This window comes from Ursus maritimus, unplaced genomic scaffold, assembly GCF_017311325.1.
Source record: "Ursus maritimus isolate PB19 unplaced genomic scaffold, ASM1731132v1 scaffold_20, whole genome shotgun sequence".
Classification (NCBI taxonomy): Eukaryota; Metazoa; Chordata; class Mammalia; order Carnivora; family Ursidae; genus Ursus; species Ursus maritimus.
Genome location: NW_024424453.1, coordinates 5,495,236 through 5,521,180, shown reverse-complemented (window position 1 = coordinate 5,521,180; position 25,945 = coordinate 5,495,236). Strand labels below are relative to the sequence as shown.

The 25,945-nt window shown below is 37.7% G+C and overlaps 2 protein-coding genes across 7 annotated transcripts in view; one reads left to right on the top strand and one right to left on the bottom strand.

The window, feature by feature from the left end:
• The window catches only part of IFT80 (intraflagellar transport 80), a 116,589-nt gene extending 106,258 nt beyond the window's left edge, over positions 1-10,331 (bottom strand). For 2 of the 3 annotated variants that reach the window (XM_008706621.2, XM_008706625.2), the window contains exon 1: positions 10,225-10,331. The gene's annotated coding sequence lies outside the window, so the exon portion shown is untranslated. Of the gene's footprint in view, positions 1-5,018; positions 5,059-10,224 lie in introns of those variants that run through there. The other variant, XM_040636626.1, reaches the window with a different exon arrangement.
• A 278-nt stretch (positions 10,332-10,609) lies between these two features.
• SMC4 (structural maintenance of chromosomes 4) overlaps positions 10,610-25,945 on the top strand; it is a 36,331-nt gene continuing 20,995 nt past the window's right edge. The window contains exons 1-7 of one of the 4 annotated variants that reach the window (XM_040636621.1): positions 10,612-10,807; positions 11,959-12,102; positions 13,002-13,180; positions 13,645-13,836; positions 15,401-15,577; positions 22,537-22,701; positions 22,952-23,079. In XM_040636621.1, coding sequence (XP_040492555.1) covers positions 11,964-12,102; positions 13,002-13,180; positions 13,645-13,836; positions 15,401-15,577; positions 22,537-22,701; positions 22,952-23,079 — 980 coding nt within the window. In that variant the 5' untranslated portion in view covers positions 10,612-10,807; positions 11,959-11,963. Of the gene's footprint in view, positions 10,808-11,691; positions 12,103-13,001; positions 13,181-13,644; positions 13,837-15,400; positions 15,578-22,536; positions 22,702-22,951; positions 23,080-25,945 lie in introns of all 4 variants that reach the window. The other 3 variants (XM_040636622.1, XM_040636624.1, XM_040636625.1) reach the window with 3 other exon arrangements.

Genomic DNA, 25,945 nt, shown 5'->3' with positions numbered 1-25,945 from the left:
GAATAATGACAATAATAGTGGTACAGGATAAAGACAGCTAGCCAGGTGCTAAAAGATTCATTGAATGAGGAAAAATCGCAGAGACCTGCAGCTGACTGCAAAAAGACAGGATAGAGAATGGTTTAACCTGGTAGGACTTGTTTTAAAGGGACTAGGGAATTATAAAGAGGACGAGAAAGAGAATCAATTGTCCAGAAACATCAATGAGAAACAAGGCCTTTTGATACAGGGGATCCTGGGAGGCAAAACAGCCTCCACTTGAAGGGGCCATGGGGAAAGCAATTTCCTAATGAAACAACCAGATTTAAGTTAGACTACCAAGGTAAAGGGATCATTCAGAGTAAAGGTTGAGAATTGCAGATTTGGCCAATGACATACTGTGAGTTCCAAAAGGTAGAGTGGTAGGATTTAGATGGGGAGTTTGGGACAAGTGGTAGGAAATGGTAGAAATGGCTAGCTGTCCTCCAATATTTATTCATCCCTGCTTCTGTGGTAGAAAATTCTGAATTTTTGCTGTACACCTAGAATAAAACTATGTTTCCCAGCTGCCCTGGAAATTAGGTGTGGCCACATAGGGCATTAACAATTCTGAAACCCACGTGGAGATATTACAACATCATCAACCTAGTGGCCCAATCTGGGATTTATATTCTGTGGTTAACCACAGCAGCAATATGAAAAGTAAATGAGTTACCTAAGGAAGCTATTTTATTAACTCTTATAAAAGTTTTATAAATCACAACATAATCGACAAATAAAAACTTAAAAATAAGAGTAACGCTCTTCATGCTGTCATCAAAGCCATGTATAAAACAGCAATAAAATAGAAGGAACCAAGATTCTTGACCTTGTGGAGAGTCACATCAGTCTTGTACCACCTATTCAGTGATAGAGAATAAAGTTTTATCATGTGTAAGTTACCATCATTAACAGCTAAACCTACTAACAAAGTAACACAGGGAACTGAATCTTGAATGTGGAGATTGAGGTAAACATGGCTATAAGGCATGCTGGAAGAGTCGGTCTCTCATGGGAGGATGCATGATAAATTTAAATTGTACCCTGCTTCCTGGAACTGCTCTCTTAGGTAGTTTTTTGCAGTGCTGATGCAGTTTTGCAAGGGAGGAAGAGGCAATCTTCCTAAGAGCACATGGAAGTCTGTGGGATTCCTTTTCAATCTGTTGGGGGTGTTAGGCTTTATTCTAATGGGCAGCTTAGGAAGGGAAAGGAATTGCAGAGTTACAGAGGGAATACATTTCACCAACCTTTTGTCCTAATTTTGCCAACCTTAATCTGTGGGCTCAGTTCTTGTACCTCCTCTATATCTACACGACTGCCATGGTGGTATCACCCAGTTTCATGGCTTAATATAAATTCAAACATATTGACTCCATAGTGCAACTTCTAATTTCATATCTCCAGTTCAGACCTCTCCACTGAAACTGACTTTGATATCTAACTGATTATTTGACAACTCATCTGAATATCTAATAGACATCTCAAACTTGAGATCCAAATCAGACCTCTGATCTTTCCTCTAACTTTGCTCCTTTCATAGCCTTACCCATCTCAGTAAATGGTAATTCCTTTCTTCTGATTGCACAGGCCAATAATTAGAATTAGAATTACCACTGACTCTTCCTTCTCTCAAATACCAAATACAACTTTTAAAAATCAAAACTTTTACGCTCTGTCTTCAGAATATCTGATTTTTGTCACCCCCACTGTTATGACCCCAGTTCAAGATGCTATCATTTTTAACTTGGATATGATAGCCTCCTAATTGGCCTCTAACTCCTCATCATCCATGCTCACCACAGCAGCCAAAGTGACTGTTTTAAAATAGATCATGGCACTTCTTTGCTCAAAATGGCATCCTTATAATGGCTTCCTATCTCACTCAGAGTTAAAACAAACTTTTGCAAGTGTTCAAAGCTTTTATTAATCTGGATTCCTCTATTATAATGGTTAATTTTATGTGTCAACCTGGCTACACAACAGTGCCCAGTTATTTGGGCTAGTCTAAATGTTGCTGTAAATGTATTTTTTAGAAGTGATTAATATTTATTATCAGTCAACTTACAGTAAAGCAGATTTCCTTGCATATCGTGAGTGGGCTCCATCTAATCAGTTGAAGTCCTTATGAGAAAAGACTACAGTTTCCTAAAGAAGGAATTCTGCCTCCAGACTGCAACACCGAAATTTTGCCTGAGTTTCCATTTTTTGGACTCAAGACTACAACATCAACTCTTCTTTCTCTGGAAAGCCCTAATATACCCTAATATTCTCTGACTCTACCTTATTCCAATCTCTCTTCACTCAAACTGCTCCAAACACATAAACCTCTTCTTCTTCTAACATACTAAGAATGCTCCTGCCTCAGGGCCCTTGAACTTGTATTCTTTGCCTGAAATCCCTGCCCCCAGATAGCTGCACGGCTTACTCTCTTCCCTCCTTTACATCTTTCCCCCAAATTCACCTTCTCAGTAAAGCCTTCCCCGTATACCCTATTTAAGGCCATCTGCCATACTACGCACTTTATTTACCCTTCCCCTTTCTAAAATGTAAGCTTCCTAAGTGCAAGAATTTTTGTCTATTTTGTTCATTCCTATATTCTCTGCAACTAGAACCATCCTTGCATACTCTAAAATGGAATCAGCAAGCATAGGTCATAAGTGTAGAAGTTAAAGGTACATAAGTGTACATATAAAGATACTTAAGTGTAGAGGTTAAAGGAAGAAATAGAACAGTAGCTATAAAGTAGGGTAGACCTCAGTATGTTTGGGGACAAAAGAGAAGGAATCAGTGGAGAGGGATAGATTGGCCATCTATAGAAGCAGAGGATATCTAAGACAACGTGGTCACCCAAGAAGTCATTTGATCGAGGGCACTGATAAACGTATAAATTAACAGTTCACAGAAACATAAATACGGATGGTCAGTGGGCAATCAAAAACATGAAACAATGCTTAGCCTCAATTATAATTAAAGAAATGAAAACTAAAACAACTAGATACCATTTTTCTGTTATCAGAGTGGTTAAATGCAAAATACCAAGAACCCAGTGCTGGCATATGGAGAAACAGATACTCGCATAATTACTGAAGGGCAGGTAAATTGCTGCTAATGGTCATTTATTCTTTTGTTCTCCACCCCAAAGCTTTGACTGCCTTTCCTATACTTGGGGAATCCCCTATCTTATGAGTCCTTTTCCCACTACAAGAAACATTATTTCCTCTCTAGCCTTCCTTAAAGCTAGACAGAGGCAAGTAGTCTAGGCTCTGCCAATCTGACACATCTGTGCTATAATTTGAGTTAGAAGCTACTGATTCGGTGGAAGTATTGTATAAGGAATCTACCCTGGGAAGAATTCCTAGTCATAGGAACTTATCGTATACATATAAATGTACATCAAGATACATATGCAACTACATAAGCCTGTTTATTACAGAACTCTGTATAGTTCCACCAAAAACTAAATTTAAATGTTGATCATAGATTACACACTTAGGTTGTGGATAGATGTGTTTATAATGTGGAACGGAGTTAGAACCAAGGAACTAATTTTAAGAATTAGGCTTAACATTATGCTAATTGAAATAATCCAGTCACAAAAGGATAAATTATGTATATTCCACTTATATGAAGTATTACAGTAGTCAAATTCATAGAGACAGAAAGCAGAGTGGTGGTTGCCAGGGGCTAGGGGCAAGGAGGAGGAAGAATGGGGAGTTATTCTTTAATGGGTACGGAGTTTCAGTTCTGCATGGTGAAAAGAGTTCTGTGGATAGATGGGAGGGGATAGTAGTACAATAATATAAATAAACTTAATGCCACTGAACTGTACACTTAAAAATGGTTAAATGGTTTACAAAAAAAGAAAAAAAAACAATTAGATTTAAGAATTAAAACTAAGAGGGGAGTGTGGGTGGCTCAGTCAGTTGAGCACCTGACTCCTGATCTCGGCTCAAGTCATGATCTCAGGGTCGTGAGATAGGCCGGGGTTGGGCTCCCACTCAGTGCAGCATCCGCTTGAGATTCTCTCCCTTGCTTCCTCTCCCTGTTCGCACTCTCTCTCTCTCTCTCTCTCAAATAAATAAATAATAAAATATTTCTTAAAAAAAGAATTAAAACTAAGAGGTAGAAGCACTAACAAGACGAGAAAAATTTTAAGCAGGAAAGAAGGAAGGCATAACTTGTCAACTTATAGATAAGAAACAGCAGACAAGCCTCAAGAGTGAACAAGAATGTGAAGAACAGATAAAGCACAAGAGCTAGATCATAAGTACATTTATACCAAGTTCTGTCTGGGTCATTTGCATATTGGTGAGCCCTTGGGTATTGATATTAAAATTAATGGTTTGCTTATGCCTACCCCAGGCCCTATTTTTAAAAGTGCAATTTTTATGTACAGTTTTCTAAATTGATAGTTCTGATTGGACTCCTGTGACACTTTCCCAGAAGAGCAAGGAAGGAGAGGCAGGCAGATCTTTTACTCAGGTTGTCCCATCATAAAATCACTTGCAGACTAGAGCTGGGATCTCTTGCATGTGAGAGAAGAGAGAGGCAGGCTCACCATTTCCAGAGACAGATTCAAAGGCATAATAAGCAAAAGAAACAGGCTTGCAAATGGCCATATAGTTCAATTACCGAAGACCTCCAACCCCCATCCCACACCAATGCCTCTATGCATTTGCTAAAGTATATGTATATGCTGTGGTATTTACATTTCCCTGCAGTTCTAGCCATGATTATATCTAGAACTTGCTAACCAGACTTTTAATATTAGTTTTGCTTGCTGTATTTATAATCCTTTTGCAGTATGGCCTAATAAATTCTAGCCAGTAAACCATAAATTTTCAAATCTCAAATAAGCAGTCATCTTGAATTCATCCTTTTAATTCATGAACTAGCATAAAAGCAACACACTCAACAATATGCTAGAGTGCTGTGCAACTATTTAAAAAAATGAGATGGGAGCACATGGGTGGCTCAGTCGGTTAAGCGGCTGCCTTTACCTCAAGTCACGATTCCAGGGTCCCAGGATCGAGTCCCACATTGGGCTCCCTGCTCAGCGGGGAGCCTGCTTCTCCCTCTCCGTCTGCCTGCCACTCCCCCTGCTTGTGCTCTCTCTCTCTCACTCCCTGTCAAATAAATAATAAAATCCTTTTTAAAAAATTAATAAAATAAAAATTAAAAATGAATCTGTGTGTGTTGAATCTGTATGTACTGATATAAAAAGATGCCTGTAGGGGCGCCTGGGTGGCACAGCGGTTAAGCGGCTGTCTTCGGCTCAGGGCGTGATCCCAGCGTTATGGGATCGAGCCCCACATCAGGCTCCTCCACTATGAGCCTGCTTCTTCCTCTCCCACTCCCCCTGCTGTGTTCCCTCTCTCGCTGGCTGTCTCTATCTCTGTCAAATAAATAAATAAAATCTTAAAAAATAAAAAAATAAAAAATAAAAAGATGCCTATGATGTTAAACGACAGAAGCAAAGTATATGGCAGTATAATATAAAACAATCCTTTCTGTGTAAATAAAAAAGGATATATATTTAAGCTAGAAGATTCTAAAACACTTTTCTGGGAAGATATGCAAGACAATGGAGACCTTTGTGAGGGCAGATGCACTGGGATGAGAAGGGAAGGTTTTAATTATCATTTTATGTTTCTGTACCATTTGAAGTTGTTCATAGTATTTTATTTATCTATACATTTGTATATTTAGTACAGGATTACCTGAGTGATAGGATTATGCCCAATTTTGTTTTCTTCTTTATGCATTTCTGCATTTGAAAAAACCTAATAAATGTTATTTTTCTCATAGGATCACCATTCTCATTCTCTTCAGTCTCTACTGCACTTGACCCCCTTCTTATTAAAACTTTTACCTACTGATCTTCCAGATATTGTATTCTGTTTTCTTCCCTATATAAAATGGGTCTAATAATACCTACTTCACAGGCTGGTTATGATAATTAAATGTGTGTAAAATGTCCAGTAAAGTGCCTGAAACATAGTAAGAATTAAATAATCATTAGCTATTCATAGTGAAAATTGGTGTTTTTGTCACTCTACATATATTCACTCTTCCTAGCTACAAAGAAGTTTTCTCTTTGGAACACCCACTTCCCCACTTTTAGCCCAGGTGGCTTCAGTGAAGCCAGCATGAGAGAGACTTAAGCCAATTAGAACATTCCGTTCCCTTTGCACAGAGACTGTTTCACAGGTGGCCCAGGACTTTTATTCAAAAAAATGATGAGGAAGAAAAACTTTCCTTTTTCTCAAGACAATTTGGATTAGGTTTTCTGTTATCTATAATCTAGAATCCTACCCGAGACATTACTCTAATTATTTTTCTTTCTAGAGTCTAAGAATGGACATTTTCTGGTGCTATCTTCCTTTACAACCTTAAAAAAACTAATCTGTTTTTATGTTTCAACCATTCATATAGCACTGTCTCATCCTATTTTCTTTCCTAAGCTATATTCTTTGCCTCTGCTCCCACTGGTACATCTTTCCTAATCCCGACCTACATGAAAAAAAGCAAACTCATTTTATAAAATAGTCTTTCCCCAAAAAACTATTCCACTTCCTTACTTCCTATTTTTTCTGTGTTAAGACAGGTGAGAATTTCAGGGCACCTGGGTGGCTCAGTTGGTTAAGCGTCTACCTTCAGCTCAGGTCAGATCCCAAGGTCCTGGGATAGAGCCCTGCATCAGACTCCCTGCCCAGCGGGGAGCCTGTTTCTCTCTCTCCCTCTGTGGCTCCCCCTGCTTGTACTCTCTCTCTGTCAATACATAAAATCTTAAAAAAAAAAAAAAAAAGATAGGTGAGAATTTCAATAACATTCATATACTAATATATAATATAATGTATAATGTATTTATGTACATATTATATGGATGTGTAATATGTGTATGTGCAACATGTAAAATGTATAATATGTAAATGTATAATAACATTATCAAGAGGAATATTCATTACTATCTGTCCTGTTCTATAGCCAATTTATTAATCTTTTTTTTATGATTTATTTTTAAGTAATCTCTACACCCAGTGTGGGGCTCAAGCCCACAACCCTGAGATCAAGAGTTTCATGTTCCACCAACTGAGCCAGCCAAGTGTCCCAACCAATTTATTAATCTTGAACAACATTCTCTAAGTATTTACTCATTACTTATATAAATTCATGTTTATTTGTTCATTTTTATTTATTAGTTAAGATCTAATTAATCCAAATACTTGCAATTAACTAAAAACTTGATTAATATTTTTAAAGATTTATCCACAAATCTAATATCAGACTGTATGAAATGTTGAAACCACATCAGCAGACAAAAAAAATATATTATGATGATGACAAAACTTAGGTGTGTACTTAAAGAACTGCAAATGTGGATTTGAATTCTAATTCCAATTAGTCTCTGTCAATTTATTTTTATTTCTTCCTATGTGGTACAATTTCATTTTTAAAATGTAAAAAGTGAGAGTTCTCTTCTCGGACTGCCTGAAATTACACATAATGGCTGTTAGTAGATTATTTTGGATCAGAAAGATGAGACTTGATTATACATTCCCAAATGACTGTAAATTAGTCTATCCCAATCTGACCAGCTTCTTTTTATAATTAAACTCTGTTATTTTCATGAGAAGTATCCAAAGTATTGGAAGGGATCAATTAAGTCTTTTTTCTTGTGATCCTAATCTCTTCTCAAATCACTTCTTCACTTATGCTAAGTGTCCTACTTTCACTTTAGATTTAAGTCTACTCTGTAGCTGTTTGTTATAAATGTCTTTTCTACATTATACAACCTGGTTTAGCATGTTTTGAAAATATTTGTTCTGAGTGGAGCATGGTTACGTTCAACTAAATCTAAATCTATAGGTCACTTAATTGATTTATTGAAATTACATTTCTTTCTCAACTGTCGTTAAGACCTATTGCTATTTATAGCAATCATCAAAGGCAGTAAAACTAGGAATTATCTTTAACTTGTTTTACTTTCTTTCCCCTCATCACTAGTTCAGGATTCAAAAACAAAGAATAGTATCTGACTGACTTTAGGTATTCAGACTCTTAACCATTAAAATCTACAAAAGCTATAGATTTTTCCCCCAAATATGCCTGGATTTTTTTCCATTCTACTGTGTAGGCACTTCTTACACATGGAGGACTGTACAGTAATAATCCAATACAGTCGTGTCTGATCTAAATCTTTTTCCTCTTTAACACATTCCACTTAACTACCTTTTTTTTTCTTTTTTAACCAAGTTACTCCTTAGCTCAAAATTTTTCTAATAAGTGTTTCCTCCATATCATATCTAACATCCTCAGTCTGGCTTTCAAGACCCTTCATAAGCTGACTTTCTAACTTGACATCCCATTATTCATCCTTAGCACATGCCCTAATAAGGCGCAATATCAAATGCTTAGCATGCGTGCTAGACAATTATAAACAATCCTATGAGACAGGCATTATGCACTGATTTTATAATAAATATTCTCAGAGATTGATAAATTGTGTAAATTGTCCAAGCATGTGGCAAAAAAAATGATGGGATTTGGGATTTTGTTATGTTACATCTTTCTACTACATTGTCTCCATGACCCTTATACACCACTTAATTTGGTCTAGTCTTTGCTTTTTCCATGGTTGATATCTCTCCAACTCAGGTTTTGTAGTGTTTTACAAACTTTGAAAATTCAAGATTCCAGAAGCTTTCAAAGAGAATCACTACATTTTCTTGATATGCCTACCAGCCAATAATTTTTTTCCTTGAGTTTTACTGTCTGTAGTTTGTCTTATGAAAACAGTAATTTGTTTTCAACTTTAAAAATAAAGATATATTATTGGGTGATGGGCATTAAGGAGGGCACTTGATGTAATGAGCACTGGGTGTTATATGAAGCTGATGAATCACTAAATTCTGCCCCTGAAACTAATAATACACTAGATGTTAACTAACTTGAATTTAAACAAAAATATAAATAAATGTGTGTTATAGTACCGAGTCAGTGTTCCTGCAAACCACGCCAGTCCCTGAACCTCACCAAATTCTTACAGTTGGCAGGGAGTGTCCTCCACATCTCTCTTGAGAATCACTGAACCTGACTTTATGCTCTTGGGGCAAGATTCATACTACTTACTTAGAACGGCAATATAAATTCATTTATAAAGCAGATTTATCAGTGCTTTACCATGACAGGCCCTAGGTATACGAAGGTTAAAGGGGGGTAAAAAGGCTCCCAGTTCTCAACGTCAATTACGTAAGTGTCGCTGAATAAATAATTATTGGAGGTAGTCAAATCGACCAACGGTTAACATAATAGGGGATTAGAATCACATCGAAGAATGTAATCAAAGTTCTGGGAAAACTAACTCCCCAGAAAAATGCACAAACACACAGAATTCCATTTACAGTTTCAGCGGGGGGGAGGGGATAGTATTAAGAATTCCACTGAATCTCAATCACCTTACCACCAGGATCACAGACTCCAGGTTAAAAATCAACTAACAAGGGGCACCTGACTGGCTCAGTCGTTAGGCGTGTGCCTTTGACTCAGGGCGTGATCCCGGGGTTCTGGGATCGAGCCCCATGTCAGGCTCCTCAGCTAGGAGCCTGCTTCTCCCTCTCCCACTCCCCCAGCTTGTGTTCCCTCCCTCATTGGCTGTCTCTCTCTCTGTCAATAAATAAACAAAATCTTTTTTTAAAAAATCGACTAATACAACTTAAGTTCTCATGGCACAGGAATACTTGCTTAATAATCCTGACTATGCCTTGCACAGTGCAACGTACTCAAAAGTTAAATATTTTCCGATCGATAATTTTTCTCATTAAGATAACCAGATAACATCGACAAACCTTTTCTTCCATTACGGAATCTTTCAATCAAATGATTTTAAGAGCCCGAAATCCCCTTTCACTAGTGACACTTATGACCTAACACCAATAAATTCGAAATTATTTTGCTATTCACATATAGACTATACAATCATTCACCAGTCCAGGTTTTCTGTTCTTCTTGTCTTTCTACTCCTTCCAAACTCGGGGTTCCTGCTTCGCATCCCAAAAGCTACATCCAGAGCCCCACTGCCTCCAGGGAGATGGAAAATAACTGATGCTCTATACCGCATACACTTAAAGCAGGTAAGGCGGGGTCCATTGATGGCCACAATTTCCAAACCCCTTCCTCACCACATCCAGAGGTGAAGAGATTTACCTTAAGTTCCAGGTAAGCAGTGACGATTGCTCCCACAGAGCTAGGACCAGTTACCAAGAAGCCTCCCGACCTCCCTGTCACCATAGTGAGCTACGCACACTCCCTCTTCTCGCGATACTTCCCCGCCGCGGGTCACCCAAACCCGCCCTCTCTTTAAGGGACGTTAGTGGATGACTGAGCCCTTCTTCAGCTGTGGGTGGAGCCCTAGTGGTTTTTGCCTCTTGTTCAACACTCTCCAGATTGGTTTTTTTTTTATATATATTTTTATAAGACTGCTGCCGTAGGCCTCAGGCAAAAAGTGCTACGCTCAGCCTTTTCACTTAGTATAAACGTGCCCTGCCACCTGGGTCCCGCCAGGAGTTTGCGCAGGCGTGTAAGCGACCAGAAGATGGCGGTGGTAATCGCCGCATTTTTTTCAAATTAGTGGTTCCCAGAAAGCATTGCGCGCATTTGTAACGAATTTCCGTTCGAGTTTGTATTTTAGGCGCCATTTTCGAGTGAAGGACCCGGAGCCGAAACACCGGTAGGAGCGGGGGTGCTGTACAACGGTTTCCAGCTTTGGTGTGAGTGGACTGCCCCGCAGGTAAAGTACTTATTTTCCTGATCAGGGTGTCACAGTCTTACTTCCTGCCCCGTCTGCGGGCGCCTGGAAAGTAGAGGCCTTGAGCTGGAGCAGCCGAAGTCCGCTCTGGGCTGAGGCTGCCGCCGGGAGATTTCTTTCGCTGTCACCCCTCCCCCCCCTCGGCCGCCTCCCGGCAGTCGGGACTCCCGCGCGCTTCTCGCGGGCGCCGCTTCTCTGAGCTACTTAAGCGTCTCTCGGCGGGGGTGTGGGGGACGCGGACTCTAAGCCTCACGGATCTCTTCTCAGAAATCCTGGTTTCTGTCGGGGAAAGGGCGTCTCCCCTGCCCCCTGACCTTCTCTCTTCTCCCAAGGGACTAATCACCAGATCTGAGCCCTTACTGGTGACCTTTTGTAGTTTATTGTCCAACGAGATTCCTCAGCGGGCCACGGAGGGACAAACCCCGCCACCCCAAGATGATTGAACTGGAACAGGCGCTGCCCACGTCTGATTTGGAAGTCGAGAGTGGTCGACCCTCGTCTCCGGCCGCCTTTCCTGGTCGGACGGTAGCGAGGAGACCTGGAAGCCCCGGGGCGGTCAACGGCGCCAAGAGCTAAATGGCGGGGAAAGTGGGCGGCGAGTCGCCCGTTAGTCTTATTAGCTACTCTAGGAAGAGTTGATAGTCCCCCGAACCTAAAGCTAATAGAACTCTTCTCACAAAGTCTGTGCGCTTGCTTCCCTAACCCCAACAGCGTGGGAATGTCAGTAAATACCGGCGTATAGGATTTATTTCGTTAGGAAATTAAAGGATAAGATTCTTACACCCTTCTACTGTGGGAGGACGGGGATGGGGGGCATTAAGAAAATAAAAAGAACTTAAGCAGTTCTATCCTTGTTTGATAACCAGGCACGTCTAGGTTTTCCCACTTGTTCGGACTTAAAACGAATCCCGCCTTTTTGGCGCTTGGGTTTTTTGTGCCTTCTTTACCGAGCACCCGCTGGCGTCGAGCGGCGTTTTTTAAACGGGGCTCTCGGAAACTGGCGGACGGAGTTGACCCCCGAGTGGCATGGGGTGGGGGCTGAACCCATCCGACGCGGGCGCCGGCGGGGAATGTACCGGTACGGTTCTGCGGCCCGGCGGGCTGACTTGCTCCTGGCTCTCCCCCGGCCCCAGCGACCATGCCCCGTAAAGGCACCCAACCTTCCACCGCCCGGCGCAGAAGGGAAGAGCCGCCGCAGTCCCCGAACGGCACCAGCAGCGACGCGGAGCCGGAACCCCCGCCCGGGCGCGCGGGCAGCCCGACTCCTGCTACCGCAGGTGAGTACCGCCGCGACTCCACAGGAAAACGCGCTGGGAGACCAGGGTGGGTCCGCGCCCAACCTGGGACTGTCTGGTGTTTGGGGGCGCGGAGGTGAGGGGCTGCGGAGTTGACGTCTGTAGATCGCGTATCCGTCCCGTAGAGCAGCTCAAGAAAGCGATTTGGCAGTTTTCAGAGATCGGAGTCTTCGCGCAATTTCGGTGTAACGGTGCTGGAGGGGATTGGGGCAAGTACGTGGCTACAGTTATGAATTTGTTTGTGGCCTTGTATTTCCGCGGAAGTCGGCATGGTCAGCCAATAGCTAGTGGACTATTTTCTAGACAGAATTAACATGATTATATCTTAAAAGTTGCTTGGCCCTAACTTAACTTCCCTAGTCTTAAATTGCGTTTAAAGAGATGGTGATAATTTACTCGAAACTACCGTAGTTTTTGTGAGTACAGGAATTGGGTGACATTAGGAAGCCCCTGTGACAGGGTCGCTGGAGCTCTTGAGTGTCCAAAGTTAAGGTTCTAGGTGCTCCGAGATACGGGGAAAGTTAGATCTAGAGCCTTAGGATTTAACCACCTGTTTAGGTGAGGAGCAGAGAATCAGGTTGCTGTGGTTTTCCCAGACCTGCTTTATGTTGTAGTGTTTTGACTTCTAAGAGATATATTTTTGTAGGATTTTGTGACTGGTGGTCATTTCTTTTAAGAATTTCTTTTTTTTTTTTATAAAACCAAGCTGAAAGATTTTCATTTCTCCTGAGTTTAGGATAATACATTTACGTGGAAAATACAGATTTCTAGGTTTCATAAATAACATTTCTCCAAAGAATTAGCAGGCAGTAGCTCTCCGAACAAATTGCACTAATGCAGGCTTTTCCCCCCTTGCTTTCCCTTTCCTTTGACTGATTTAGAGACACCAAGTGAGGAAATTGATAATAGAAGTTTAGAAGAGATTTTGAATAGCATCCCTCCTCCCCCACCTCCAGCAATGGCCAATGAAGCTGGAGCTCCTCGGCTTATGATAACTCATATTGTAAACCAGAACTTCAAATCCTATGCTGGGGAAAAAATTCTGGGACCTTTTCATAAGGTATTTGATTAAATATTTTAAATAATTATTATAGGGGAATGTGTTTTTATTACAAGATATTTCAATTTTATCATGTTTATCCTCATTGATAACACATGGTATGTTTCCTGTGTTTTTAACAACCGAAATTAGTTTTTTGTTTATCCTGGTTATATTTGGTACCTCTTTAGCTATTAAGTTTTCCCTCACTGAGTAGAATTGGTGAGTTTTTGTTTGAAGAAGTATTTTCTCTATTAGAATGAATTTTGTAAAAAGTGAGTTAGAATTAGAATATAGTCTTATTTAAAGTGCTGAAGCTTGCGATAAAGGAGAACATGATGTAAGAAAACAAGTTGAAATTAAACCTTTTAAATACTTAGTAGTTTTGCTGCAAGTAAAAAAAGCAAGCAGTTTAAATTAAAATCAGTTGTATAGTATGACCTTTTTAACTTCACTTTAATTTTTTTTCTGTTCTTTTTATGCAGCGCTTTTCCTGTATTATTGGGCCAAATGGCAGTGGCAAATCCAATGTTATTGATTCTATGCTTTTTGTGTTTGGCTATCGAGCACAAAAAATAAGATCTAAAAAACTTTCGGTATTAATACACAATTCTGATGAACACAAGGACATTCAGAGTTGTACTGTAGAAGTTCATTTTCAGAAGATAATTGATAAGGTAAGGGACTTTGGAGTATTTAGTTATTTGCAACTTCAAATACGGAACACAGGATTTCCACACATTGCGCATTTATTATTTTTGGCTTAAATTGGCTTTTAAAAATCGCTGTATGTTTAAAGCAGAACAGATACTGATTTCATTACCTCCCAGAGACTGATTTCATTACCTCCAAGACCATATTTTCTTTTTGAGTAGTGGTGGTGGCAGCTGTTAAACTTAAAATATTAAAATTTTCAGCCAGAGTAATGAATTATAAGTAGCTCATCATAGTACTTATCTTTTTAGAATAAAATGAGCAGTTTTAGTATCCTGGGTGCCAGCTAGGCATTCTTTCACTATAAATTTTGGGTTCATTTTTAAAGTTCTGTTTTTATTGCTTTCAGATAAATTACCTAAATTCGAAAATGTAACAGTTGACTAATTTTACCATCTCCATTATTTTAATTCACATTAATATTAGTAGTCTGTAATATGTGTGTCTGTAATATGAAAGAGCTCTGCTTCAGTTTAAACTATCCTTTGTAAATTACCCTTTTAAAACAGGGAAAAGGTGAAGTTAGTAAGTTTGTTTTCTAGAAAAAGAAACAATTTTAGGTAAAATGTGTATTTAGATTATTTACATGGTTCTGTTGGTATTGGTTTTTTTCTCGTCTGTTGAGTAACTTTGGAAATTCATGGCTTAAAAATGACCGGTTGGAACCTAAAAATATAGAAAACTCCATAATGAAGCAAGGATGTGACTTAGCTTCTAAGTTTTGCTTTTTAGATTTTTTTTTTTTAACATAAAGGGCTTTAATTAAATTTACATGGTGTCATCTATTTTAATTTTGTTTCTTAATGCTTTTCTATTATACAATTTAGGTTGAAAAATGATTGCCAGTAAATGAGGCTTGATTTCTTTGCCTATTATAATTATGTTTGATTCGTGTAAATTTTAAAAGCCATGATTTCAAAATGGCAAAGCTTTTAAGGGAAAGCAAGTTTTAATATTAAAGTAGATTATTAATACTTTTTTTTTAATCCGTTTGATTTTTTTTTTAGAAATTGGGGGAATGTAGTTGTCGATTCTTTACAATTCTTTATACCTTCCACTAATGGCATATTGTTTACCAAAAAAAAGATAAAAAATTAAGCCATGTTATGCCATTACTACCTTTCTTTCCTTGAATCGTCTCTTTCAGCTTTTTAATATGGACTAGTAATCTGTAAGCATGGTTTAATAATTTGGGTGAGTTTGTTTCAGATATGGTGAGATTCTTGTCCCACTTCAAATGCTCTTTTCTCAATCGAATATGTTTTTAGACTTGTCTGGAGGTGGGTTTTTTGTTTTGTTTCTGTTTGTTTGGCTTTTTGGTTTTTGTGATCTACGAGGAAAGGATCAAAACTTGGAAACTATTCTTTGCTAAGAATTATTTCTGAGAATTATTGCCAGTTGATATGCATGTTCAATTGAAGTTTTTAATCCATAGAATAAGTTTGAATATGAAGAGAGTGAAATTTGGTGCAGACCTGTGACTTAATACCAACAATTGTTTTCTGGTTTTGTTTTTCCGAAAAACAGGAAGGGGATGATTATGAAGTCATTCCTAACAGTAACTTCTATGTATCCAGAACTGCCTACAGAGATAATACTTCTGTCTATCACATAAGTGGGAAAAAGACAACATTTAAGGATGTTGGAAATCTTCTTCGAAGCCATGGAATTGACCTGGACCATAATAGATTTTTAATCTTGCAGGTAAGTTTGTTAAAGACGTCAGAGTTTCTCTTATTTTTCTTACTTTTTTTTCCCCCAGTATAGTTTAGAGGGGTTTCCCCCTGTTGGAATCCTGTATTATTGAGGCCTTAAAGTACTGTAGCAGCACATCATGGTTTACATACTACAGTCAAGATGCGAATCATTATTTGCTGCTCTAGAAATTTAAGGAAATTCATTCAAAACTATTTTCACCATAAGATGCTCATTTTATGTTTGGATGGACTGACATACTTGTTCCGCTCTAGCAGCACGTAAATATTGGCGTAGTGAAATAAGTATTAAACACCAATATTATTGTGCTGCTTTAGCGTGGCAGGGATATAACTGCTATTTATTGCTACTATTTGTATGTTCCTTTAAGATAATATTTTTAATGAGATTCATTATCTTTTAATAGTCCTTTACTTTTTTCCTTATTATCTGTACTAATATTAAATAGCACAAAAAAGAAAAGAATTCTGTACACTTGATGTTTGACAATTTTACTTGAGTGCCTTACTAATTTTTTTTTTTTTTTTTAACACTTAGCGTGGTTAACTAAAAGTTAACCAAGCTGGTTTTTGTTTTGGTTGGAGTGGCCTACTTGAACCACTAAATATTGGAAGATCAGAAAGTAACTCATGTCATTCTGCAGTATCACAACTCTTGAAGTCTTTTTAAAGGGGTATAAAACTAAGTACCTGGTGTTAAGTTGAATTTTATTAGAAACCGTATGTTCTTTGAGTAAAGATACGTTTTACCCGCCTTGCTTGGTAACAAAAATATCTTTTCTTTTGTCTTCCCTTTCAAAAAGTTTTGAGTGTAAAACATGGCTTTGTCAGATACATTAAAATTCCTTTTTGATTTGAAGCTCCTTTCTTTTTCTATGTTCTAGCCATAATCTCCCAAGAGCATAATAATTGAAACAAAACTATTTTGTGATATAAAATAGCTGATGACATTCTTTAATGTCTTATGCTACTGATTTTAAACTAAGTTGGGAATTTTGATTTGATACTGAAAGTTTCGCTAGGATGCCTGACTGTTCTCAGTCTGTTCCCATTGTTCTGGAATGACTTATATTACTATCTTTTGTTACCAAGCATGGTACATTTGTAATACTTCTGTAACTCAGACTTATTTTAAAAATGAATGTTGGGGAAAATCAGCTGCAGATATATTTCTAAACAGAATTTGAATTTACATATATGTGAAAATAAATCTGTGTATTTGTGTATGTATGTGTGTCTTTAATCACATTTAACTGTTATATGGACTTTCATATTCTGGGATTTGGTTTCGTTAATTGTTGATTATAAGTTATTTCACTCTGTAATACTGTATTTGTTAATACCATTTTGTAGGAACCTATTCTTATGTTTATTTTTTGTTTATTATTTGCTATTTACTATCATCCTGGGATAATTGGTCAAAATTTTACACCTGTGCCAAGATTCCTCAAAGTGGACTGCATTTTAACCCTTGTAAGGGTTATTTTATTTCCTTTGGTGCAGCCTCTCTATATAATTCCATAATAAAGGAAGCTAAATAAAATCATAACTTCCCAAAGAAGTAAATAACAGTAATTTTTTAATCGTCAACTTTTTTAAACATGTGCTTCCGAAGTATCTAAGCTTAAGCCATTTGTCCTCATGTAATCACAACCTTTTTGTGTCCTTTTTAACAAATTATTTAACACATTTTTAATATCAAGGTAAACTTCCCAAGTAACAGATTTTCCATTTGATTAAGTTTACAGATAGGAACCTTAGGAATTCACTTGTTAGGAAGAAGAAACAGGGATTAGGTAGAACTAATGATGCCCTATTTAAAAGCTTGAGGGAGAGTGACAGTGGTTTCTATGGATGTTTATTTAATTCCTTTTCAAAAGCTTAGACACCTGCACTAGCTTTAAAGCAGTTGAAGGTAAGTAAAAATGTGGCTTTTTTATTATCTTCTCTCCCATTTAACATTTCTCTTAATGTGATTTGGGAGGCTGGGAACTTGGAGACAGCCTAATATCAAAACATAAGTGCTTAGTTTGAATAAAACGTATAGACTGGCCAGTGGTAGTGCTTAACAGTCTAAGTAATCTAAATTAGGTAAAGTAAAAATTGATTTTTAAGATTAAACAGCACTAAATGTTTAGAAGTCCATAAGGGTAAAAAAATGTTTGCAGTGTTTTTATTGGTTTAGTATTTTTTTGAAGTAAGCATTTCTAGTATTTGAATCCATTTTAAATTTCATCAGTTGATTCAAATAAGTACCTAACAAGGCTAGGTGCTAAGATGATACAAAAGAGAGAAATGGTTAAGCCCTGTTTCTTGTCCTGACTGTACAGCCACCAGCACTTACATAGGCCTCAAAAGTATAATTGGCCATTGTACTTCTCATGTTTGTACATGTCCCCATTTATATATACCTTAATTTCAAAGCCTTTGTCCCATTGTAATAACCGTTGGTGCAAAATAAGTAGGGTTTTGTTAGGTCTCCATAGCATTTCATGGTAACTATGACTTATAAATGAGATTTCATTGGTTTTGGTGCATATGCTCCGAAGTTAGAAGAATGATAACCTTAATGCTTTTATGATCAAAATTAAGGTAGTGATTGCTGTCTCAGGAGTGGTTTTGTAAACTCCTAAAGCTACAGTTATTAAGGCAATTTTAGTTTTGTCAAAGTTTTCAATTTCGTATATTTTTTGTCTTCATTATAAAACCTGAATTAGAACTTTAAGTAGGAACCAAGGTTGTTGTTTTTTTTTCTTATTGTTTAGTAATTTGGAAATAGGTAATTCAGACCTAGGTTAATCCAGTTTATCTCTTCTTCCTTTTTCTTTCCAGTATACTTCTCCCAAGCCTGGTATGTCATACAGACTATTTGGGTTATAGTCTTTTAGCCTGTAAGTCTGTGCTATATCAAAAGAGTTTTTTAGCTTTATCAGTTAACCAAAAGTGTCTGATTCAACAGCCTCAGTTATGGAAAAAAGCTACCCCTAAGCAACCAGAATAGACATCAGGCAGTCCACCTGCTAAAGCATTATCCTTTCTGTTTATGTATTTATTTTAGGCAGATATTAACCTTGGTGGTTTGGTTTGTTGGCCTCTGACGGCTGACAAAGAGCAAATTAGAATAAAAATTTATTAGCAGAACATAAAGGACAATTTATGGTACAGTGGAAAATGGAGAAAATAAAAAGATTATCAAGACAATATAAAAATACAAAGCCCAGGGGCATGTGGGTGGCTCAGTTGGTTGAGCATCCCATTCTTGGTTTCTGCTCAAGTCATGATCTCAGGGTGGAGAGCTCCAGTTCTGCATCTGGCTCTGTGCTGAGAAGGGAACGTGCTTGTCCCTCTCCCTCCCCCTCTGCCCCTTCACTGTGCTTCAGCATGTGGGCATTTGTGCTCTCTCTCAAATAAATAAAATCTTTTTAAAAATTTCAGAGCCCAGTAAATTGGGGCCATTTAGTTTTGATGCAAACACCCATATTTATCCTAAGAATCCTTCAGGAATTATTAGGGAAAAAACGTTTAATATAGCTGTGGACTTGAGTTTCTTGTGGTTCATGCATGCTAAAATTTGGATTCCATGTGAATTAAGAATAAAGAGCATCATCCTGTTTATTTCTTAGATTTTTAAACTGTATTTCTGTAAAATAGATTATCAAAGAATGGTGCAACTGAATCACAATATCATGCTTTGCCATCTACTTTAGTAAATTAAGGTTTAAGCTCTTGGTATTATAAATATTTTCTTGAAATATGTTTGCTATTTCTCTGTTACTCTTAAAAACCATAGCTGGTATTTTACACAATTGCTTAATGTCACTGATATAATTTAAAGGACGTTTGTAGTAAATAACAGCAAAAAAAAAAAAGTTAAAAGCTTATTCAGTCTACTGAAGGTATAGAAGCTAGAGATAACTGTGGAGGTCTATGGAGCTTGGCTAGCTTCAGATGCTAGCATTATAGCAACTTGAAATTTTTTATGTTTTCATGTAACCATTATTTGTGGTTTAGAGCCTTGATGTAGACAGGTGACTTTAAATTTAGTTGATGCTTTAAAAACATTTCTGAAATGTATGGAGCTTATTATCCTAAGTTAAAACTACATTGTATAATTTCACATGGGATAGGTATGTTTTTCGGAGGGGAAGGGGGGCAGAATGGTCTTCCAGGCACAGATTATGAATTCACAGAGTATATATGAAATATATATGAAATGGTGCAAAATGGAAAAAGAAGAAAGCAAATAGTAGCAGGTGGTAAGGCAGGCAAAGGACATCAAGGAACAGAGCCATAAGAAAGGTCCCAGGTTGTCATTGGAGTACCACAGTAGTCCAAATAAGTCAAGTGACAGGTAGAGGCCTAAAGTTCTAATAGCCTGTTGAGTCAGTAATACTAATCTGGTAATAACTGGTTGAAAAAAAAAAAAAAAGAGTGCCATATAACAATCTAAAACTGAATGTTATGTGGTACTTATAATGGAACTATTTTGATTTATAAATGTCCTTGTCTTTAGCATTTTTATTTTCAACGGACTGCATGCAACCTTACTAGAATGAAAAATCCTAGCTGTACAGCCACCATTTTAACTGGGGAAGGAGAAGCAGGTAACCCAAAAGAAGCAACCACTATGCTTTACTCAAAGATAGGCAGTCTCCTAATTGCGTTATTCCATCTCTTCAGTAATTTGGCCAGGAAAAGTGTGATGCCTTTAAGAATATTTTTGTCAGTGTAAACTGCTACATTGAATCCTAACTTCTGGCTCTCTGAAAATACCTACTCAAGTAATACCTTATGCCCATTGACTAAGACGTAAGTTCTCTTCGCATAGTTTTTCAGTCCTCTTAAAACAGGTGTTCAGATACTCGAATTAGGCAGTATATTAGAATATCAGATGTCAGATATTTTTTGTTGTTTGTATTGTAAACCCAAAAAAGAGTTAAACTAGTGCCTCAGCATTAGTGGTTCTCAGCTGGGTGTAGTTTTGCATCCCTGCGCCCAGGACATTGAGCATTGTCTGGAGACACTGGGTTGTTACAACTGAGGGTAGGAGGGTATGCTACTGGCATCTAGTGGGTAGAGGTCAGAGATGCTGTTAAACATCCTATGATCCCCAGCATAGCTCCCCACAGCAAAGAATATCCAGCCCAAAATATCAGTAGTGTTGCTATTGATAAACCCTGCCTACCTAAAAACTTTGAATAAGACTCTGCTTCTTCAGGGGCTAGCATTTGCCTTTTGTAATCCAAAACTTTGGGCGTTATTCCAGGTTTAATCCTGTCTAAGACTCAAAGCTAATACTGCAAACATTTGGAAGGATCTGATAATTAAAAGCAGAATAAAATGTCTTATATAAATCTCTACATATTTTAAACAGTTAAAACACTAGTTTATACATACTGAAGGTTACAGAGAAAAAATAACAAGCTCTTTGGGTAAAATTTTACTTTGTGTTTGGTAATCATATTCTATTGTGTTAAACTGCAGGAGGATGGTAGTGTACAAAAATGTTAAAAGTTATGCTTTTCAATGATTTAAAGTAGCTGTGTTTAAGTTTATGGGGGGGGGGTTGGTGTTGTTTGTTTCTGTTTTTTGGTTTTGGGTTTTTTTTTTGTTTTTAAGTAGGCTCTGTGCCCAAAATGGGGCTTGAACTCACAACCTTGAGATTAAGAGCGGTATGCTCTACCAACTGAGCCTGCCAAGTGCCCCAAGTTTGTTTTTGGGTTTTTTTGCTTTTGGTTTTTGTTGTTTGTTTGTTTGTTTGTTTGTTTTGTTTTGTTTTCTCTTTTTTTTTTTTTTTTTACTTAAATTTATGTGGGAGCTCTTAGTAAATATGACTTTGTCATTACATTAGCAAGATTTACCCCAGATTTTTGAGGTTTATTCATAAATATTTTGAATATTTAAATTGAGGAAGTAATAATGCTTTTTATATGTATTTTTTTTCTTGATTTTTTTTCCACCCTTGCTATTTTGCTGAAATAAAAGCATATTATGTATTTTTTCTACTTGCCTCTTCCTTTTCTTCTATTGTAATAGCACAAGCAGGCTACTCATGTGAAGTAAAGCAGCAGCATTTTGCCTGAGCATGTTCAGACAAAATTTTCTCCACCATGAAACTAAATGGCTGCCTGGCAGTCAGCCTTGAAGGTTACTGATTGTGCGTTTTTCTTCTTTTTCACTTTGTAATTAAATTACATAAATACAAATAATATAATGTGAATCTAAGAATTTTAATTACACTTCAAAGCTGTTGTATTAATGATTGCAAATAAAAGTTTTCCAAATTCATATGTACCATGACTTTTAGTTTTCAGTCAGTTGGATATCTTGTAATAAGAAATGGGTAATTTCCTTTTTTATTTAATGATTTTGATTTTAGAAAGGACATTAAGTTTGAGAAGTCCTTATGAAGTCTAGCACTTGTTGAGGAACTCAGAACGCAGATTTATAGACAAAGTTTAATAATAAACTATCTTGGGACAGGATTCCTACTGCAGTTGATCCATGAAGGATCTTTTTGAAAATTCTTTGTTTCAGAACAGGAGCTCTAATTATGTTATTAACAATTGATAATGTTGCCAAAGTAATTGTAGATTATGTGAATTTCTTGCTGAGTTTTGCTTCATAGAAAAGTTAATACTTTTTTTTATATTGAATGAACTTTTTAGATTGGGAATCTTTCTTTGGCTCTAATATGTGTATGTGACTGTATATTGTAATTTTGTAAAAGTTGATGTAAGGGAGTATAAATATATATTTCTTACCACCTATGAAAATGAAAACACCAGTGGAGAAAACATTTTTATTTGTATCTTATTAAATCTCATTACTGATTGACATCATTTAGTTGTTGGTTACTGTTGGGTTTAATAGTTTCTGATTCTCACAAGATTGATGTGGCTAAACGTACACAGTAAGTGTGTAATACAACTTTTTTTTTTTTTTAAGGGTGAAGTTGAACAAATCGCTATGATGAAACCAAAAGGCCAGACTGAACATGATGAGGGTATGCTTGAATATTTAGAAGATATCATTGGTTGCGGACGGCTAAATGAGCCTATCAAAATCTTGTGTCGGAGAGTTGAAATATTAAATGAACACAGAGGAGAGAAGGTGAATCTTCTATAGACTCTTCTTGCAGATCAGACTGTTTTGTTTATTGAAAAATTCTGCTGAGTTAAATAGTAAAGTTAGAATTATTAAAGAAATCTTTACTGTTCTAGGTTGAATTTTATATTATTGACATTTAAATGAACAGTTTTATTAATATAGCTCATATTTTTGTCTAATGTGGATATATTTGAAACTGAAGCTGTACACATAAAGTATATTTGAATAATCTGTACACTTTAAATTTTTGTAGTTAAACAGAGTTAAGCTGGTGGAAAAGGAAAAGGATGCCTTAGAAGAAGAGAAAAACATAGCTATTGAATTTCTTACCTTGGAAAATGAAATATTTAGAAAAAAGAATCACGTCTGTCAGTATTACATGTAAGTACATTAATTTATCAGTTTTTATTTCTGACAGTAAGCCCTCTCCTATATTAGAGAAAAATTAAGACTGAGTTAGAAAAAAATTTTTAAAATCTATTTTATGTAATGAATCCATTAAATTGGGGTTTTTAATCATATTATTAAAGTTGATTATTTTTATTTAATTTTAATTCTAATATAATTAACATATATTAGTTTCAGGTATACACTTTAGTGATTCAGCAATTTTCTATTCAGTACTCATAAGTATACTTTTAATTCCCTTCACCTCTTTGGCCCATTCCGTCACCCACCTTCCCTCCGGGTAACCATTAGTTTGTTCTCTGTAGTTAAGGATCTCTTGGTTTGTCTGTCTGTCTTTGTTCCTTTGTTTTATTTCTTAAATTCCCCATATTCATGAAATCATATGGTGTTTGTCTTTCTGTGACTTATTTCACTTAATACTCTGGATCCATCCATGTTGTTACAGATGGCAAGATTTCTTCTTATGGCTGAGTGATATTCCATTGTGTGTATATATACCACATCTTTTTTTTTTTTTTTTTAAGAGTTTATGTATTTGAGAGAGCACGTGCAGGGGGAAGAGCAGAGGGAGAGGGAGGAGCAGACTTTCCACCCACCCCACCACCCACAGGGAGCCCAACACCAGGCTCAATCCCAGGACCCTGGGATCATGATCTGAGCCCAAGGCAGACATTTAACTGACTGAGCCACCTAGGCATCCCATACCACATCTTCTTTATCCGTTCATCTATTGATGGACACTTGGGCTATTTCCATAGTTTGGCTATTGTAAATAATGCTGCAGTAAACATTGGGGTGCATATATCTTTACGAATTAGTGTTTTCATACACTTTGGATAAATTCCAGCAGTGGAATTACTAGATCATATAGTAATTCTATTTTTCAGTTTCCTTCCCCAGATTTGGGAAGTTTTCAGCATTATTTCTTCAAATAAAATTTCTGCCCCCATTTCTCTTCTCCTGAGATCCCTGTAATGCAAATGTTACTGCACTTGATGGTGTTGCTGAGTTCCCTCTCTTCATTTTTTATGATTTTTTTTTCTCCTTTTCAGCTTGATTGCTTTCCATTACTCTGTCCTTCAGGTCACTGATCCATTCTTCTGTTTCTTCTGTTTTATTTATTTCTTCTAGTGTACTTTTAATTTGAGTTGTTGAGTTCTTCGTCTCTGGTTGGTGCTTTTTTAATGTTTTTTGTTTCTTTGCTGAGTGTCTCAATGAGATCTTCCACTTTTTCTCAAGTCCAGTTAGGATCTTTATGACCATTACTTTAAGTTCTCTTTCAGGCATATTGCTTATCTCTGTTTTGTTAGCTCTCTTGCGATTTTGTCCTTTTCTTTCATTTGGGACATATTCCTGTGTTTTCTCATTTTTGTCCAACTCTGTGTTTTTCTATGTGTTAGGAAAATCAGCTATGTCTACTGCTCTTGAAAGTAGTGGCTTTATGAAGAAGAGGTCCTGTAGTGTCCTGCAATGCAATGTCCCCTGTTCACAGAACTTGACACTACAGGGGTGTCTGTTACGTGTGTTGCATGTGCCCCACTGATGTGGTTAAGCCGCATTTGCCTTCAGTCCAGTCGTCTGCAACGGTTCTCTCTGCCTTTTGGGCAAGGTTTGTTCCCTGTGTTGTTAGCCAATCTGGGGCCACTTTGGGCTTGAGTTGAATCAGACTAGCCATTTGCCAGAGATACAGTAGCACCAAACTCTTTCCCTGTTGTCCCTTGAGAAGCTTTCATTGGTAGGCAGGGCCTGCAGCTAGACCAGATTTCTGCTCCCAGGCCACTGCTGGAGTTTAGTCAGACTGGTGTGTGTAGTTATCTTCCTCTCTCCCCAGGGCAGGTCACTTTGGAGTGGTGCTGGCTCCTGTCTGTGCTGCATGCATGTTGCCAGGCTTGTGGCACCACTTTGGATGGGCTCTGGCCAAAGGCATATCGGAAGGGACAGGACTGCAAGAGAATTGGGGCGGGGGGGCAAGCTCTTAGCAAGATAGGTGGAGAGTGTTGGCATTGCACTGGTTCACACAGGTATCCCTGTATCTAGGCTGGGAGATAGGAGGGAAATGGCTCCCACTAGCTTCTTTGTTCCTGGAAAAGTCTCCTAAAGGTGTCTTCCCCTCCAGCACATGCTCTGAGATTAGTACATAAATTTCTTTCGCATATACCCCAGTTTTTCAAACTGCTGCTTCTGTGCTGTATCTCCATGCAGCTTTTTGTTACGCTATCTCTTTAAGGGTCAGGTGTCCATGTCCTCTCACCCTCCCCTCTCTGCCTGCTGATATTGAAAGTCCCAGGTGTGACACCCCACTGATTATCAGAACTCTATCAAAATTAGGCTCCCCTAGTGTTCAAAGCCAAATGTTATGGGGATTCCTCTTCCCATGCCTGGGATTCTTGATGTGAGGATCTGTTTCTCTCCCTTTTTCATGCTCCCAGCACCCCTCCCTCCCAAGGACAGTCCCGTGGGTCCCTTTAGTCCCAACCACATCTCCACCTTTCCTACCCCATCTTTAGTGTGGCAGGCCTCTTCTTTACATGATGCCAGTCTTCATCATTTTCTGGGTTTGTACTGATGTGGGTATTATCTAGTTATATCCTTAGGTTGAGGTGAACTTAGGATCTTCCTACTCTCCCACCTTTCCCTGAAGTCCTCAAAGTTGACTTTTAAATATTCTACTTTAAGTTAGGAGGTGGGTTCACAAGTGTTTGTTAACATAATAATTCTACGTATGTATTCTTTATAATTCCTGTAATAGCCGACCTAATTTATGGAACCTATTTTGTTCCTAATTCTAGCTTTGACCCTGAATTAGGTCTATGCTGCAGCGTTCTCTGTCTCTCCCCCC